Below are 17,319 nucleotides of genomic sequence, written 5' to 3'. Positions count from 1 at the left end.
TGCTGGCTATCTAAAGCATCTCTGTATTGCTATCGGAAGAGTGCATATACACCACCATAATGTTCTCGCATGGACCCTCTTCAGCCAGTATGGTGTTAACACAGTTTCCGGGAAATGAGCTGGCACTGCTAGCTAAAACACTATAATATCAAGATGAAGGGTAATCGTTACCTCTGAGTGTTTCGTAATTGTTATTTATATGGGGAATCATGTGCAATCATAATGCAACACCACTTGCCACCGATCGCACGCAGGCCCCCAATGAACTGAAATTCACTTGCTGAACCAACGAAGTGTTGGATAAGCAACCCACGCCGTCGTTGCTTAAGTACAGCAGTCTATTTAGTGGCACGTCGGTTCCGTTACTTCTGTTTCCTTGGCATAAATGTTGGCATGCAGAATGTTGTCTATAATTGTGGGAAGCCAGTTGGGAGAGTCAGGCCAATCTATAAAATTCCCTTGTGAAGAATCTGCGTATCTCTTACAGCCTGTTATTGAGGACACATGACGGAAACACAACGGAACATACCCAGCGAATTTCAGTGAGATCCATTGACCACAAAAATTCGCCAGAGTTGGTTTTTTATATCATCCATATTGATCTTTCAGTTTAGGCCAAGTGGGCAGATTGCGCTTGCTTTCCATGCAGGTATATGTGTGTATTGGTGCAGTTTTTAGGCAGCAGATGAACAGAAAGAAAGGGGACTTTGTGAATATACAGTTAAACCACTTTATAAGAGGAATAATTTGGACAGTGATTCTCGTTCTTTATTATATGTTTTTTTAAGCAGGGTACTTCGTATGCATTTTCTTACTATGAATTTTAGTGTAGGCACACTGGTGTCTCTTATAAAGGGGTTTGACTGTATTTATGTGTATACAGTAAATGTTTCCATGGCCAGACACAGTAGGGAAAATTGCACTGTTTAGTGTCTGTTGGATGAAATAACAGTAGGACTTCTTCCTTAGCCTTTATCTGCTCTGTGGCTTACTTTTATGCTGAGGGTACCAATAGACACAGATAGAAATTTCTCACTCGCTTGCTAGCATGGGAATGCCTTCCCAGAACTGTATTGCAGTTGTTATGAACTGTAGCTGTTTACATATACAAAGTGGCAGAAATGGTGGAGTGTACAGCACTCCGAATTGGGCAGGTTATTTGTGCATATGGTACGGCTAGGGAGCCTGTCATAAAAAAAAAAAATCTCAAGCTGTCACTTCATATCACATATGTGTCGAAGCATTCACAGTTTACAGAACATAGATATCTATTTCTGGTGTGGGGTTTTGGATTCCTAAGCTTTATGCTTCAGCTTTCTTTTTATTTTCCTAAAGGGTCTCTGTGATTCCATCAGCATATGACCATCTGTGAGACGTACTTAATGCAAGTTTGTGTATCATTTGTAGCTAACAAGACACTTTGAGCTTTAGCACTTCTCTGTCAGCATTGTGACCTATTGCCCGTGAAGAGGAGGCTTTGGTTTACCACTTGTTATGTCCTTCACTGAATAGTGCCTCCTTCTGCGGGGAGGCACCGTCCCACAAACATATTGATACGAAGTGTCACTACCAGGAAAAACAAGGGAAGCGCGGGTAGAGAAGAAAGACGACGTTGCTTCTACTGCGATCCCTCTGAGTGGGTACGAGTCATGGCTGTGGAATGATCATCATCATCATACTGTGATTGCGGACTCAGAACCCATTAAAAACCCCCCCTTAAGTTACCTTACCTTACGTAACAATTTTGTGGAAGGTGCTGGGTAGAACGAACCCAAAGACGGGAGCTTCACTACCAGGACTTCCACCTACGCCGATCGTAATGGCCCAAGAGCAGCGATCGAACGCTTCGAGGCCAATTCAAATGGGTTCCGTGCCGTACTACAGAGTGCCACCAAACTTCGGCGGGACCTCAGGAGAAGACGTCGATGTGTGGCTCAAGAACTACAAGAGGGTGAGCAGAAGCAATAGCTGGGACTCGAACGAACAGCTCAATCATGTTGTATTCTCGTTAACTGACACCGCCCTCATATGGTACGAGAACCACGAGGACATGTTTGCGACTTGGGATAGTTTTGTTGCGGGAAGGGCAGAAGTGCTTCGGTGATTCGGACGCAAATAAGAAACGCACGGAGCAGACATTGTCTCAGAGGGCACAGCTTCCAGGAGAAACATGTATGACGTACATTAAAGAAATCTTGAAGCTGTGCAACATCCTCAATGCAAAGATGTCTGAAGAAGACATGGTTGGACACGTTCTCAAGGGTATAGCCGAAGACGTGTGCAATTTCTCAATTGCGAAAGTCTGCTTGAACTCCGTGTCCGACGTGATGAAGCACTGTCGTACCTTTGAATCCCTCAAGATGCGACGAATTTCTCCAAAATTCGGCCGCCTTTCCAACGTCCCCACTGTGGCTTGTGTTGAAACAACACAACAGCCTAACAATCTTGCTTTGACCATACGGCAAATCGTCAGAGAAGAGCTGTTTCGATGTCAGCAGACCTATCATCGCCCCAGCGATTTTCAGGATGCGTACGCAAGCAAACCAGAACGTGTGCGGAACTCCTGTTTCTCTTTTACCATGGCAACCATCGATCAACGCAACAGACGCTTATGAATATCAAGGCACACGGCAGGCTGGATTCCCACGTCAACCACCTCCAAACTATGAACAAAGTTTTTGCCCGCCTGTTTACTCAACATCGACTGCCTACAGTGCCCCTGAAGGGCGGCGCCACTATCCCAAGCCTTCCGAAAGGAGTCGTTACTCTGAGCAGCCACGTGCTCCTCGACCGATTTCGGTGTGCTACAACTGTGGCGTCCCGGGTCACATCGCACGTTTGTGACCACCGCCCATATCTGCGACAGTCTTGGTACATGTCTCACCAACCTTTCGACCATCTGCTCCTCACGTCACGAAAACCACGCGCACCTACCGGGTCACGCTACCCCTCGCCGGCCTCTGATCGAAGTTTGAAGCCACCACCAGCTCCACGTGCTCCCCGATGGTCGTCGCCACGGCGACGCTGCGGACGCCGCCGCCGGAAAACTAGTCGGTGCGGCCAGTTGGGGTGAGGCCGCGAGATCACTGGTGATATCTACAGATATACCCTCGTCAGCGCTTATGTTGAAGAACAAAGTTCATGTAGTTGTCGATGGAGGGGCTACTATGGCATTTGTGGATACAGGCGCGACAGTCTCGGTGATGAGTGCAAATTCTAGAAACCTGCTAGGACCAAAAGTGATGTTTTGCCTGAACCGTGGGGTGACATTTCATGCTGTAAGTGGTGACGTGTTGTGTCCGGTGGGATACTGTACTGTGGACGTCTCGCTGTGTGGCAAGGTGTTTTGCACAGAGTTTGTGGTTATTCTGCGATCTACACATGACGTTATCTTGGGTATCGACTTTTTGTATGAGTGTGGGACAACTGTAGACTGCAGAAGGGGGCACCTTTTTATATGCGGTACTTTCCCAACGGCGCTCTTGGAAAACTACTGTCCGGATGAACGCATCTTTTTCGTCTTTGTGGGCACTTTCGTTCCTGCATTTTCTGCTGTGTGTGTTCTCGTGATATGTTCCAGTAACAACTGTGGCACGTTTGGCGCCACGCTCGAACCGATTCCCTTGGCATGCCTCAAAAGAGCATCCTCATTCCCCATTGTATAGTGTCAGTCCTTGATGGACGGGCAGGTGTGCGGACAATGAACAGTTCCATGGAGCCTGCAGTTTTGCCAGGTGGCATGAAACTTACAGTATTTAGACCCGAATCATCTACGACGCTGGTTGCGCTTGTTGATGCCACAAGCCGAAATAAACGTCAATACTCACAAGGTTCAAAGGTTGCCCAATTGCTAAAAATGGTCAGCAAGTCACTTGACCAAAGCGAACGTCATACACTGCCCGACGTGCTAACTAAAACTCGAAAGTGTTGGATTTTTCTAAAAACAGCCGAAGGGCTTTAATCCTAGCGTCCCGGATACGTCATCAGATCCACACCAAGGTGGCGCATCCCATTAGGCAGAAACCTTACCGAGTGGCGTCATCCGAGCGAAAGATCATCGACAAGCAAGTCCAAGAAATGCTGGAAAAGGGAATAATACAGGAATCGGCAAGTCTGTGGGCTGCTCCCGTCATTCTTATGAGGAAGAAGGATGATACGTGGAGGTTTTGCATTAACTACTGCCGACTGAATTTTGTTACGAAGAAAGACGTCTAACCACTGCCGCGCATCGATGATGCTCTAATTGATTGATTTGTGGGGTTTAACGTCCCAAAACCACTATTTGAATATGAGAGACGCCGTAGTGGAGGGCTCCGGAAATTTTGACCACCTGGAGTTCTTTAACGTGCACCCAAATCTGAGTACACAGGCCTACAACATTTCCGTCTCCATCGGAAATGCAGCCGCCACAGCCGGGATTTGATCCCGCGACTTGCGGGTCAGCAGCCGAGTACCTTAGCCACTAGACCACCGCGGTGGGGCAAATCGATGATGCTCTAGACTGCCTGCATTCCGCGTCCTACTTTTCATCTGTTGACCTGAGATCAGGTTACTGGCGAATTCCGATGCACGCAGCTGACAAAGAAAAGACTGCATTCGTTACGACCGACGGACTTTACGAGTTCAACGTTATGCCATTTGGATTATGTAATCCTCTTGCGACATTTGAAAGATTTATGGACTTTATATTGCGTGGTCTAAAAAATGGCCCATATGTTACTTTGACGATGTCGTAATTTTTGGACGTACGTTTGAGGAGCACAACACTCAGATAAACCTCATGCTCAACTGCATTGGAAAAGCTGTCTTTGTATTGAATTTAAAAAAAAAAGTGCCACTTTGGCGAGCGACAGACATTGGTGTTAGGACATCTCGTCGACAAAGATGGCATTAGACCTGACCCACAAAAGACAGCGGCCGTTGAATCGTTCGAGCGTCCTAAATCTGTGAAACAACTGCGTAGCGTCATCGGGCTCTGCTTGTATTTCCGTCGGTTCGTACCCAGGTGTGCCGATGTCGTTCATTCCCTGACAAGCGTTTTACGCAAGAACAACCTGTTTCAGTGGACCTCCCAGTGTGATGCCGCTTTTCACCAGCTGAGGTGTTTGTTAACTTCGCAGCCAATACTTCGGCACTTTTATCCTTCATTATCCACGGAAATTCACACAGACGCAAGTGGCATTGGTACCGGTGCCATTCTCGTTCAGCGTTCTGGCAAAAAGGAACACGTTGTGACGTACGCAAGTCGTTCTTTAAGCAAACCTGAATGCAACTACACAGTGACCGAACATGAATGCCTAGCGGTAGTCTTTGCCGTGCAACGGTTTAGCTTATGCATTCGATGGTCGCCCGTTCACTATCGTCGTAGATCACCATTCCCTGTGTTGGCTGGTCAACCTTCGTGACTTATCCGGCCGCCTCGCACGATTGGTCATTCGTTTGCAAGAATATGTCTTCACTATTTAATACAAGACTAGCCGTCTGCGGATTGCCTCTCCAGGATGCCGCTATCGACAACAGGTTGTGAAGCCGATAACTTTGACCACCTTATCGCTTCTCTGTCATCTGGCTTTCCCGATGCCATGACTTTTGCCGCTGAGCAGTGTAATGACCCAAGCTTGAAAGCTCTCTTCCTGGAGCAAGACGTTCATTAAGCAAAGGCCGATTCTGCGTCCGAAATGGTCTTCTTTACCAGAGAAACTGGTCCACGACAGGCGCCCGCTTTCTGCTGGTTGTTCCTGCGTCCCTCCAAACGTCTGTTCTGCGCATCACGCATGATGACCCCACCTCTGGCCATCTAGGAACCGCACGAATACTTAGTCACACGAAAGAGCGGTTCTATTGGCCGATAATGAGCAAGACAATTTAAAACTACGTGGCCAGCTGTAGGCAGTGTCAGAGCCACAACCGGCCCACCTTGGGTCCAGTTGGTCACCTGAAACCTTAAAGCCTCCCGGTTCCCCTTTTGAAAAGGTCGGCATTGATCTAATGGGACCATTTCCACACTCCTCAAAAGGTAACCGGATGATAATTGTATGCGCTGACTACCTGACGCGGTGCTGCGAGACGGCTGTCTTATCCTGCGCCACGGCAGTCCAGGTTTCGGAGTTCCTCTTGCATTCAGTCATCCTTCGACACGGGCTGCCTCGCGTGATAATAAGTGACCGTGGACGACAATTTGTTGCTGATATTGTGGAATCATTACTTCGTTTGTGTGCCTCCAAGTTCCGACACTCAACTGCGTATCATCTACAAACTAACAGCCTCACCGAGCGCATAAACTGAACATTCATCAACATGTTGTCAGTGTACGTCGCCTCCGACCACAAAAACTGGGATGAAGTATTACCATTCAACACGGGGAAACACGAAACGACAGCCTACAGCCCTTTCTGTCTGCTCTACGCTCGCTCACCTCGACATACGCTGGATACTATCTTTCCTTTTGTCGTCCATGATGATTTAATAATTGCGGAAACTTTGTGTCGTGCGGAAGAGACACGTCGACTTGCCTGCTTACGTACACTGGCAGCGCAAGAGTCCTCCAAAACTCGCTAAGACAGTCGACACTGGCATGTAACCTATGTCCCTGGGGATCTAGTGTGGGTGTGGACCCCAATACGCAGACGTGGCTTGAGCCAAAAGCTACTGGCTCACTACCCCAGTCCATTCAGGATGCTCCATCGTCTCGGCAAGGTCAACTATAAAATTGCATGTGTCGCCACTAGTGGCCGATGTTCATGCAAGACAGAGGTCACGCATGTTGCCCACCTGAAGCCGTTTACACGAAGGATACAAGAATGACTCGTCCAGAGGGCTTCGTCTGAGACGGGAGGAATGATATGAAGAGTCACTACCAAGAAAAAGAAGGGAAGCGCGGGTAGAGAAGGAAGACGACGTTGCTTCTACTGCGATCCCCCTGAGTGGGTATGAGCCACGGCTGTGGAATGATCATCGTCATGATACTGTAATCGCGGACTCAGGGCCCATTAAAGAAACCCCTCTTAAGTTACCTTACTTTACGTAACAATATTGTAATATTAGAACTTGAGAATGAAGGTCAACGGTTAATACTGCACCAGATAATCTGGTACGATGTGCATCTTAGTTGAAACCATCTCTATAATTGTACTATGTTAAGTGCCATCAAATGAAAAGAAGAGAAATGCTTCTTATTTATGCACTCTTGCTAACTTTACCTCACTCACACGCGTGTAACTGTAGTTATTTCAAACACTGCGAAGTTCTTCTCCAAACTATGGTGAAAATAGTTTTAGTTCCATAATTCCTAAAGTATTAAATAATGCTCATGGAGATTTTTATATAGAGGTATTTCATGCCTTAATAGTGTCTACCAACCTGGAAAACCTACATAAGTCAGAGAATTGGGACCCTTCTGGAAAAGTCATGGAAAAGTCAGCGTATTCTTGAAAAACCTGGCCAGGTCATGGAAACTGACAGAAGTTTTGTGTGGCCATCACAAAAATAAGTATTACCATTAATCCAAGCTTAAGAAGTCCCTCATCCAATTGCAACTACAGTGAACTGCTTGAAAAGGCGTGTAAAAAAAAGAAAGAAACAGTGCATAACTGTTGCTTCGTAGTGTAAGCGTGAAAGGATACACCGACCCATGGAAACCAAAGTTTACTGAGGTTTCGGCAACCAAAATGGGAGAAAGCCTTGTTTACAATAAAAGCCATAAGAAAAGCACAGCGTACTTAAGTGTGCCTAAATGGGTGGTGTAAGCAGCGAGAGTATATTGTCAGAAGCGTCCGTCGCTCCTGTTCAGCATATGTAGCTTGGTAGACAAACCAGGTGCACAGGGTGGTACAAACAGCCATACAAGGGTTCAAGGGCGAACTTTGCGGCAGGAGGGTGGTCGTCATTGCGGGCCTTTTTCTAGCATTGCTGGTCAGCCGTAGTAAACTGCTTCGCTAGTTGGCGGCATTCTTCGGCGTGATGGGCAGTTTCAGACATGGTCGTGCACTCAGATACATCTGGTGCGTATGGCAGCAAAGTGTCAATTGTGTGCGATGGTTGATGTCCGTATAGAAGGAAGAATGGGGAAAAGCCGGTGGTGACTTGGGTAGCGGTAGGTACCCAAGTCACCACCGGACTGTGTTGTACGCGTAGGTCGCAAACGGAAGAACCAGGTCCCAGTTCGTTTGGTCAGATGCCACATGCGTCACTAGCATGTCACCCAGGGTTCGATTAAACAGCTCAGTCAGGCCATTCGTCTGAGGGTGGTAAGTAGTACTCATCCTGTGTACAATATGGCACTGACGGAGAAGTGCTTGGATTGCGTCGGATAGATATACACGGCCACGGTCACTGAGGAGGTCGCGAGGAGGGCCGTGACGCAACACAAATCGATGGAGGATGAAAGATGCGACGTCCTGAGCGGTCGTCGTAGGAAGAGAAGCGGTTTTTTCGTACCGTGTCAGGTGATCTACAGCAACGATAGCCCACCGGTTACCTGCTGTGGTCAATAGCAGTGGTCCATAAAGGTCGATTTTGACGCGATCGAATGGGCAATCAGGGCATGCAAGCGGCTGTAGTGGAACTGCTCCTGCATTCGGTGGCTGTTTTCGTCGCTGACACTCGTGGCAGCTGCGTATAATTTGTCGAACAAAAGTAAACATCTCATGCCAGTAGTACCGCTTCTTTAAACAATCGTGGGTCTTGAAGACACCGGCGTGAGCGCATTGCGGGTCGGAGTGAAATGATGTACAGATAGTAGAGCGCAGCTTTCGGGGAATAACGAGCAGCCACTTCCTGCCGTCTAGTGAGTAATTGCGCCGGTACAAGAGGCCACCTCGAATGGTGAAGTGCGAAGCCTGGTGTCGCAATGCTTGAGGGGTGGGAAGTGTCGGTACCCCAGATAAGACGTCCAGAAGCGAAGTTATCCATGGATCGTCGCACTGTGCAGAGGTCACTGTGTCGATGTCAAGAGTGGACAGCGCGTGTTCTATAGAAGATGTAGAGGCAACCTCAGTGGACAGTGGTGATCGTAAGAGCGCATCAGCATTGGTATGTTGGCAGCCGGAACGGTGCACGACGTGGAGGTCATATTTTTGAAGTCGCAGAGCCCAAAGAGCAAGGCGACCTGATGGATCCTTCAGCTACAACAACCAACATAAGGCATGATGGTCTGTAACTACAGCAAACGTGTGGCCATATAAGTATGGGCGAAACTTGACAATCGCCCAAAGTATGGCTAAGCACTCTTTTTCGGTAACACTGTAGTTTACCTCAGCTTTGTTTAGCGTTCTGCTGGCGTAGGCGACGACATACTCAGGGCATCCAGGCTTGCGTTGAGCGAGAACTGCACCGAGACTGACACCGCTCGCGTCTTTATGGATCTCAGTTGCAGCCGTGGGATCATTGTGGCGCAATATAGGCGGTGATGTCAGGAGACGGCGAAGAGTGGTAAATGCGTGATTACACTCGGAAGACCATGATGAAATGTCGTTGGCACTGCTTAAAAGTTTGGTCAAAGGGGCAATTATGGAGGCAAAGTTGTACACAAACCGACGAAAGTAGGAGCACAATCCTACGAAGCTGCGTAACTGTTTTACAGTCGTCGGTTTGGGGAATTCAGCGACAGCGCGTAGTTTAGCCGGGTCGGGAAGAACGCCATCCTTTGATACCACGTAACCGAGAGTGGTGAGCGTCCGAGCAGCGAAGTGGCATTTCTTTAGATTCAGTTGGAGCTGCGCATTCTTCAGACACGTGAGGACATGTTTCAGGCGTACAAGATGTGTTGCAAAATCGGGTGCAAAGACGACGATATCGTCGAAGCAGCAGAGGCATATGCTCCATTTCAAACCCCGCAGAACTGAGTCCATTATGCGCTCGAATGTGGCTGGCGCATTGCAGAGGCCGAAGGGCATGACATTGAACTCATATAGCCCGTCCGGTGTCACAAAGGCTGTTTTTGGACGATCGGCATCTGCTAAAAGCACCTGCCAATACCCCGAACGCAAATCTAACGACGAAAAAAACTCGGCACCTTGTAAGCAATCAAGGGCGTCATCAATCCTGGGCAAAGGGTATACGTCTTTGCGAGTAATCTTATTTAAGTGCCTTTAATCAACGTAGAAGCGAATTGTACCATCCTTCTTCTTAACAAGAACGACAGGTGATGCCTATGGACTTTAAGAAGGTCGGATAACGTCGCGCTTGAGCATATCGTCAACCTGTTCGGTGATAACCCGACGTTCCGTGGCAGAAATACGGTATGGTCACTGTCGTACTGGCGCGTTGGAACCTGTATCGATGCAGTAAAAAAAAGCTGGGAGTTCGGCCAAGGGTAGGTTGAGCAACGTCAAAGGATTCATGAAACTGGTAGAGCAGCTGAAGAAGCTCAGAGCGTTCAGATGGAGATAGTCCGTCAGCGATCGATGAATCAAAAAGCTCGGAAGGTGGTACATAGGAAGGGTTGAGGGCACTGATGGCGTCGTAGTCACCAGAAAAATCTGGCGCCATGGTAAAAATTTGTTCTTTATTAATGGCATGCACGTGTCCAAGAGATTCACCTTGAAACAGTTTGACGGGATACGGAAGGGGATTGATGAGGCAAAGAGCACTGTTTCCTTCAGAAATGGAGAGGGTTGAATAAGGCAGAAGAAGTGATCTTTGACTAAGGAAGAGGCTTGATGGTTCATAGAATGCAGCTTCGTCCCTAATGCCGTCACAGAACACGGGGAGCAACACAGCTGCTGTCGGAGGAATTTGAGTGCCTTCTTTGACGACAAGTTTGAGTACGGTGGGCTGAATGCGGCTAGTTGGTTGGTCGTAAAACGAGAAGAGTTCAAGCTCCGATCTTCCACAATCAATAACGGCACGGTTACGCGATAAAAAATCCCATACAAGTATGATGCCGTGTGAGCATGACGAAAGGACAATAAACTCAACAGTGTAGTGGTCCTTTGCGATCATTATTATTTATTGAGGATGCAAGAGCAAACGCCCTCAGCTATGCACTTATTGCTGGTGGCTCGTGTTTCAAGCGTAGCACTTGTGTAACTTCAGCTAAGTTCCTTATTTCAGTTTCTTGAGACTGTGCAAATGAATCTGCAATTATTTTTTAGCATGGCGTCCGCAGAATAGTACATAAATCAAGGTAATGTGCGAACATCCATGATTCATCTGTGGAATCAAGGCAGCTGTCGCACCTTGACAGATTCCTTTTTCTACCATATATTCAAGCGGCGACATTATAAAAAACCGGCTCCAGCTTTCATTGCAGCCGTTCGAGGACGTCCATTGCACTTCAAGTGTCAAAGCCCACAGACACAAAATACAAACATGCATGTGCTCGTTGGAAAAAAAAGAAAGAAAGAAAGAAAGAAGAAAAAATTTCGCAGTACGACTCTGTTCTTGCAACGTTGTCGTTACTCGTTGTCAAGGCAAGGCAAACAGAATACGCGAGTAGTAGTTACTATTTTTTTTTTGCAAAAAAGTAAATGTTAGAGGTGCGCAAATTACGTGGGAATGCAAATAATTAGTAAATACAGCAATCCAGGTTGAATTAGATCTAATCCAATCCACACCCTAAATAGTGGAGTCAATAAATACAGCAGTTTAGGTCGATCTAATTCAATTCAATCCAATCAACACCCTAAATGGTGTGGGCTACAACCATTATAGTAAACCAGATGATGCTCCAGTTGCAGAACCGGCCTGGTTCCAGTGTCCTCATTTTGCTCGGATGCTGCGAGATGGCCCCACTTCGACGATTCCTAACATCTTTGACTGCGATGTCGGACTATCGCAGTCTCGTTCAAACTTTCATCTGTGGTTACTGGTGCGCTTGCTTCGTGGTTCTTCCGAACATCAAGCAGCTGACTTGCTCGCTGCCTGGCTCGGGTGTTTGATTTCGGGCAGATATACATATTTTTTCACATTTGTCGCATGCACCCAGAACATTCTGAGTGCGTCTGGTGAATACGGATCACCTGATTTTTTTTACCTTGTCGAGGCTTTGTTTCCGGTGCACATTTTTCCAAGCAGACGTCGCGGTCATTGAATTCACTTTTAATCATCATGGAAAGCCTGGAAAGGTCAGGGAATTCAGAAATATCAAATTGGGGTAGACACCCTGCTTAATGGCATAAGCAATACTATACGTAGCAGTAGTTTGTAGGAGTTATATTTTCTGTATGGACTGTTTCTATGTGTATACTTTCTCATTCTGCTAGTGCATCATGACATGAATCATGTAGAATAATTCACTGTATATTTACTGCAATTATTACTTTCTGTTGTACTTCTCTGCAATGCGATGAAATTCGTCCATTTCAGCCATTTTTACTATCAGCGTCAAATGGAGTGCAAATAGTGTAAGCATTAGATAGAAATGGTATGGTGCGTGCCATTTGGTCGTATCCCTGCGAACATGTGAAGTGCTGCCAAAGCGGAGAGCTACATACGTGTGTGGTGATGACTGGACAGTGCGCATTGTACGATTTGTAGTTGTTGCTGCTACTTGTGTTTCATTTGAAGTATGTAGGCGTTGTATTCAATAGACCTAATGCTGACTCATGTCCACAATAGAGGGGCTTCGTTGAGTACTTTCTCCCTTCTCTCACTGTGTTATGAGTTTGTGTGACTTTTACACGAGGGGGTTCCTCTTGCAGCACCCTGTCGCCTGAGACGGAGCGTGGGGGCGAGCTGCCCGAGGAGGTAGTTCGTGGGGACATGGGCCTCCCCGAAGAGGAGACTGCGTTGTGGCCTGTCCAGGAGGAAGGGGGACCGCTGTCGCCCTTGTTCAGCAGCCTGCAGGACGCATCGCCCCTGGCACCACACCACGACCACACGCCCAAGGGTGAGCATCCCAGGCTCTTGTAGAAAAGGTTGTAAGATCCATTGATACAACTGTCGTTCAAGCGTACAAATAAGCACAAAAGAAAAGAGCACAAGCGCTTGTCCTCTCTTCTTTTGTTTTTATTCGTGCACTTGAACGACAGTTGTACCATGCATATCCAACTAGGCCAACTTTCGATTCTGTTGTAAGATTTATTGAGTTTTCTAGAATTAATTACTGGGGACTTTTCTTTTTTTATTATTGTATCTGAAATAAACATGACAAAAAACATTGCAAACACTCGTTTGGTCTCCTAGCTTAGCCGGCTGGTTACAGGACCAATTTTACGACATACCTATAATTATGTACGCGGTTTCGACCGGGACAAAAACATGATTGGATAGATATTTGAAAAAAAAAAAAAAAGAGAAATACATGACTTGGGGGGGGGGGGGGGGAATTATACACGGAATAACAGCATACAAAATACCTACTTATACAAATGTACACTCAAGATTGATCATGAAGTGCTTCATGGCCACAGGAATATTTTTCGCCTGTTCTACTTCAGCCGGTGTGCCATTCCAAATGAGAGCCCCGTTAAATTCTATGAGTCTTCGACCAAAGGCAGTCCTGGCAACTGCTAAATTGAAGCATTTGTTTGCTGCAGCTCTCGTGCAGTGCCTGGGATGCTTAATGGGAATGGGTCCTCATGTTTTATTATTCTGTGCACTGCATCAGCAACACTGTACAGGTGAACAGAGTCTAGCGGAAGAACACGCATCAGTTAAAAAAGTTGTTTTGCACAATTTGTTCTGTTCGAGAAGGTGATAGCACTGTGATCATCCAGTGACCATGGGAAGGATGGGTAGTACACTGATTTGCCTAGTCTTCGTGCTTGCAGGGTTCAAATGCGCTTGTGACTTTGTTTGTTATTATTATTATTTTTCACTTTTTTGCCCTAGGGGCATTACATGGGGGGTGCATAACAGTTCATGAGAATTGTAAAAGTGTAACAGGGAAACAAATACGGGTAAGAAAAAAAGAAAACATTGAAGAAAAAATAGAAATTTTTAGTAGTACACTGCTTTTGAACTGACATTGTCGTACTACATTTCATTCATTATACAAGAAATAAATGCACATTATTTGTCTTGCATATACAGGCATCGTGACAACTGGGTTAGGATAGAAATTTTTCGTGTTAAAAGTAAGTGTTAGTGCTTATAGGCTAACATGTAAATTTCTCAAACGACCCATATAAAGCGTTTTTAAATACTGCGTGGTCAGTTATTTTGGCTATGTTACTGGAAAGAGGATTCCATTCGGGGATGGCTAGATGTAGGCATGATAACTCTAATAGGTTAGTGCGTGCAAAAGGTTCTTCAACCCTAAAGGCGTGCTGACACAAAAAAACTTTGATCTGGTGTTTTTTTTTGATGCATTCTGTTGTTGGGGGCCTGTTAGCAGGCACATTGTTTGCTGAGGTGCACAACAGATAATTGATTTCAAGCTCCTCATTATCAACCAGTATTATTTTTGGTTTGAGAGAGCTCCAAAAACGAGTCGCTGGGTGCAACTAGTATCGCCACCTTGCGTGGGCGATGCTCTACCACGTGAGCACACTGAGCTGTGATGCACTTCCGCACAGTCTGCGTCAAGAAGGCACAGTAAACAGGGCATAAGTGTCACTAAACACAATACTTCCAAGGCGTGCGCCGCGACCGCAGACTGACGAGCAGCCATTGAGTCTGCGGGAGCAAACACAGTATTAATTGCAGCGTAGTGATGTGGGGGAAGTAGGAGGGTCATAGTAGGGTCACTTTTGAGCTTGTAAATGGCCCAAGGGTGTCGATTGCACATCCAAACTTCAAAATACATGTGAAATGCTTTCCTAGCTATATTTGCTGTTGATATTTTGCAGATGATACACGCACGTTCACAGAACGTGATCCTGCAGGCTATTTTGGCCGCAATATTTTGTCTGAACAACTAAGCTTGTGCGAATATAAGAACGAATAGTTGAGTATTCGAATTTGCTTTTACTCGAATTTAAGTTATAGAATATTTTCGAAGTATTTGCAACGAACGAATAGGTGTATATTTATCTGCATGTCACTGCCTGTAAAGGTGGTTACACTGCAATGTAGGATTGCTAAGCCGTGAAAACACCCACTCAAGGAAAATTCGCTTTGCCGTGAAGCTTCTTTCAAACTTAAAGGAGCTCTGCAACATTTATTGAACATAATCAGAAAACACTGCCGATCGGTAGTCGAGGCTACCGAGAATACACGAGGCAAATATTATAGCGCAGCACATGGCCTGTAATTCACAATAAATTTTCAAAGCTAAAAGTTGCTTTCTTTCCTTGGTAAATGACACTACAAGCTCAAAAATCACTTGTCACAGCCATTGGCTGATTTGAGCATGTCGCGCTCGTCATTACCAGGACCGCCACAGGAGACCGCCACAGGAGACCGCCGCTTGTCCACGAGTACGTGTGTGATAACACTGAAAAGCCGTTTATTCCAAGAAAATAAAAATAAAAAAAAGGCGCTCAAGCTCACGAGGTGCGTGTGACGTGTTTTCTTTCGCCGTGACATTCCCCCCTGCTTAACTGCCAGCTATTTCGTCGGTATGAGAAGAGAGAATGCAGTTGCAGCGTGCAACAAATTTTTGGAACTCCGCTCGTACTGGAATAATTCTAGAAACTTCGTGGTGGTAAATTTGTGAGGCAGCAAGCATGTTTACTGACTCTTGGCTACTTGAAAAAGTGTTGCAGGACCCCTTTAAAGGAACATATTACCTTCAAATCGACTCTTAATTTTATTAAGCTTGTTATAATGGCTTATATGCTCCAAGTATAATAAATTTTAAAATGTGAAGTATCTTACAGGTTATCACTCGCATCCTACCGAAAATACTGCTCAAAGTTGTTTAGACTTTTCTTGAACAGAAAAAAAAAAGGCATTTGCATAGAGCCCCTATTTCAATTCAAAAGAAATATTGTGTAGGTTAGTTGGGTCATCATAAATATTCCATTTTTTTTATATGTCATACATACCATTCGGATTCGATTCGAAATTATTTGATAAAAATCACTATTCCCTTCGAACCTAAAATTCACTATTCGCACAAGAAGCCTTTGACAAAGTTAGACCTTGAACAGTTTCAGTGTCTGTACCTTCGAATGCACTTGTATATTGTTTCTATGAGGCTTTGCTGCTTAAGTGTCCGTAATTTTCAGGAACGTCTGAAAAATTGCCAGTTAAGTGTACATCACTGGCCATCATGGGCACAACGTCTTTCTAGTCTAGTGTGAAGCTTCCCAGGTGGGCCACCCAGTGACTGTCCTGGGGCTTGCAGGAGGCCTGTTGGCATCTGAGCAGGCCATTCCGTCGGTGCGTGGAGTGTGCGGCCTGCGCAACTTGGGAAACACGTGCTTCATGAATGCGGGCCTCCAGTGCCTGGTGAGCAATGGCCGCCTGGTCACCTACTTCCTGGCCCGCTCTGGGGACGCAGCTGAGAGAGAGGACGAAGACTCCCTGACCGCGCAGCTGGCGCACCTGCTGCGCCAGGTATGGAGCGGCAGCTACTCGTGCCTGCGGCCAGCTCCCTTCAAGGAGGCCCTGGCACAGGCCTGCCCGCAGTTCAGTGACTGCCGCCAGGTGAGGCCGCACTGGAGGAGGGGGGGGGGGGGATCATTATTCTGCGACAGCAGTAATTTGTTGGGAGCTTTAATTGGAATGGCTTGCAGTGGACTGTGACCCAAGCATAGCTCACATGGCAAGGAGGATGCCATACGCAGCGTTCACTGAAAAGCTGTTTATGTCCTTAAACAGCCTCGCTTTGTTCATTTTTATAAAGCTGCAGCATGGCTTTTTGTGTCATCAGTGTCAAAGTATTAGAAAAATATTCTATTCGATTCGCACTTACACTTCAATGTTCGAATTTGCTTCGCACCCAAAATTTTGCTATTCACACAGCTCTAATATAAACTAGGGGTGTGTAAATATTGAAATTTTGAAATGTTTTTTTTTTTAATAGGGTTTGCTATTCGATTTGATTTGCACTGCAATTTTACTATTTAAATCGATTCGAACTTCCCAGAGACAAATGCATCAACGTCTGGTTGGAAGTGATGCCTTTACATTTTAAAATACTTCAGCTAATTACACTCATACTGCGACAAAGCTGGCTTTCAGTCTCTGCTACGGTTGAACTTCTCAAAGGCAGTCAACATTCATTATAAAAGTGATCGCACGAAGTGGCCTTTGCTTCAAATTGGCGCCCATAATGATGGCCACGATATTGCTCCTGTGATTTTACGCCGTGTTAGCACCGCACAGGCAGTACTCAGCTGCTGGAAAGTTATCCAAGGAAAGTTATCGCTGGGACTGTGAAGGGACTGGGAAAATGTGTTCCGTTCAGGAGTTCCATTTACTGAGAGGTGAACTGGGATGCAGTATGCAGGGATGAAACCAATCATGTCAGAGGCAGTTGTTCTATTC

The 17,319-nt window shown here is 46.2% G+C and overlaps 1 protein-coding gene across 7 annotated transcripts in view; it reads left to right on the top strand.

The window, feature by feature from the left end:
• Nucleotides 1-17,319, top strand: part of LOC119178743 (uncharacterized) — a 168,873-nt gene that overhangs the window by 14,871 nt on the left and 136,683 nt on the right. For all 7 annotated transcript variants that reach the window (XM_075875543.1, XM_075875630.1, XM_075875588.1 and 4 more), the window contains exons 3-4: nt 12,642-12,829; nt 16,175-16,476. In XM_075875543.1, the coding sequence (XP_075731658.1) occupies nt 12,642-12,829; nt 16,175-16,476 (490 nt within the window). The remainder of the gene's footprint in view (nt 1-12,641; nt 12,830-16,174; nt 16,477-17,319) is intronic.

This window comes from Rhipicephalus microplus, chromosome 1 (genome assembly GCF_043290135.1).
Source record: "Rhipicephalus microplus isolate Deutch F79 chromosome 1, USDA_Rmic, whole genome shotgun sequence".
Classification (NCBI taxonomy): Eukaryota; Metazoa; Arthropoda; class Arachnida; order Ixodida; family Ixodidae; genus Rhipicephalus; species Rhipicephalus microplus.
The sequence above is the reverse complement of the archived record's forward strand: the minus strand, read 5'-3'. Positions and strand labels throughout refer to the sequence as shown.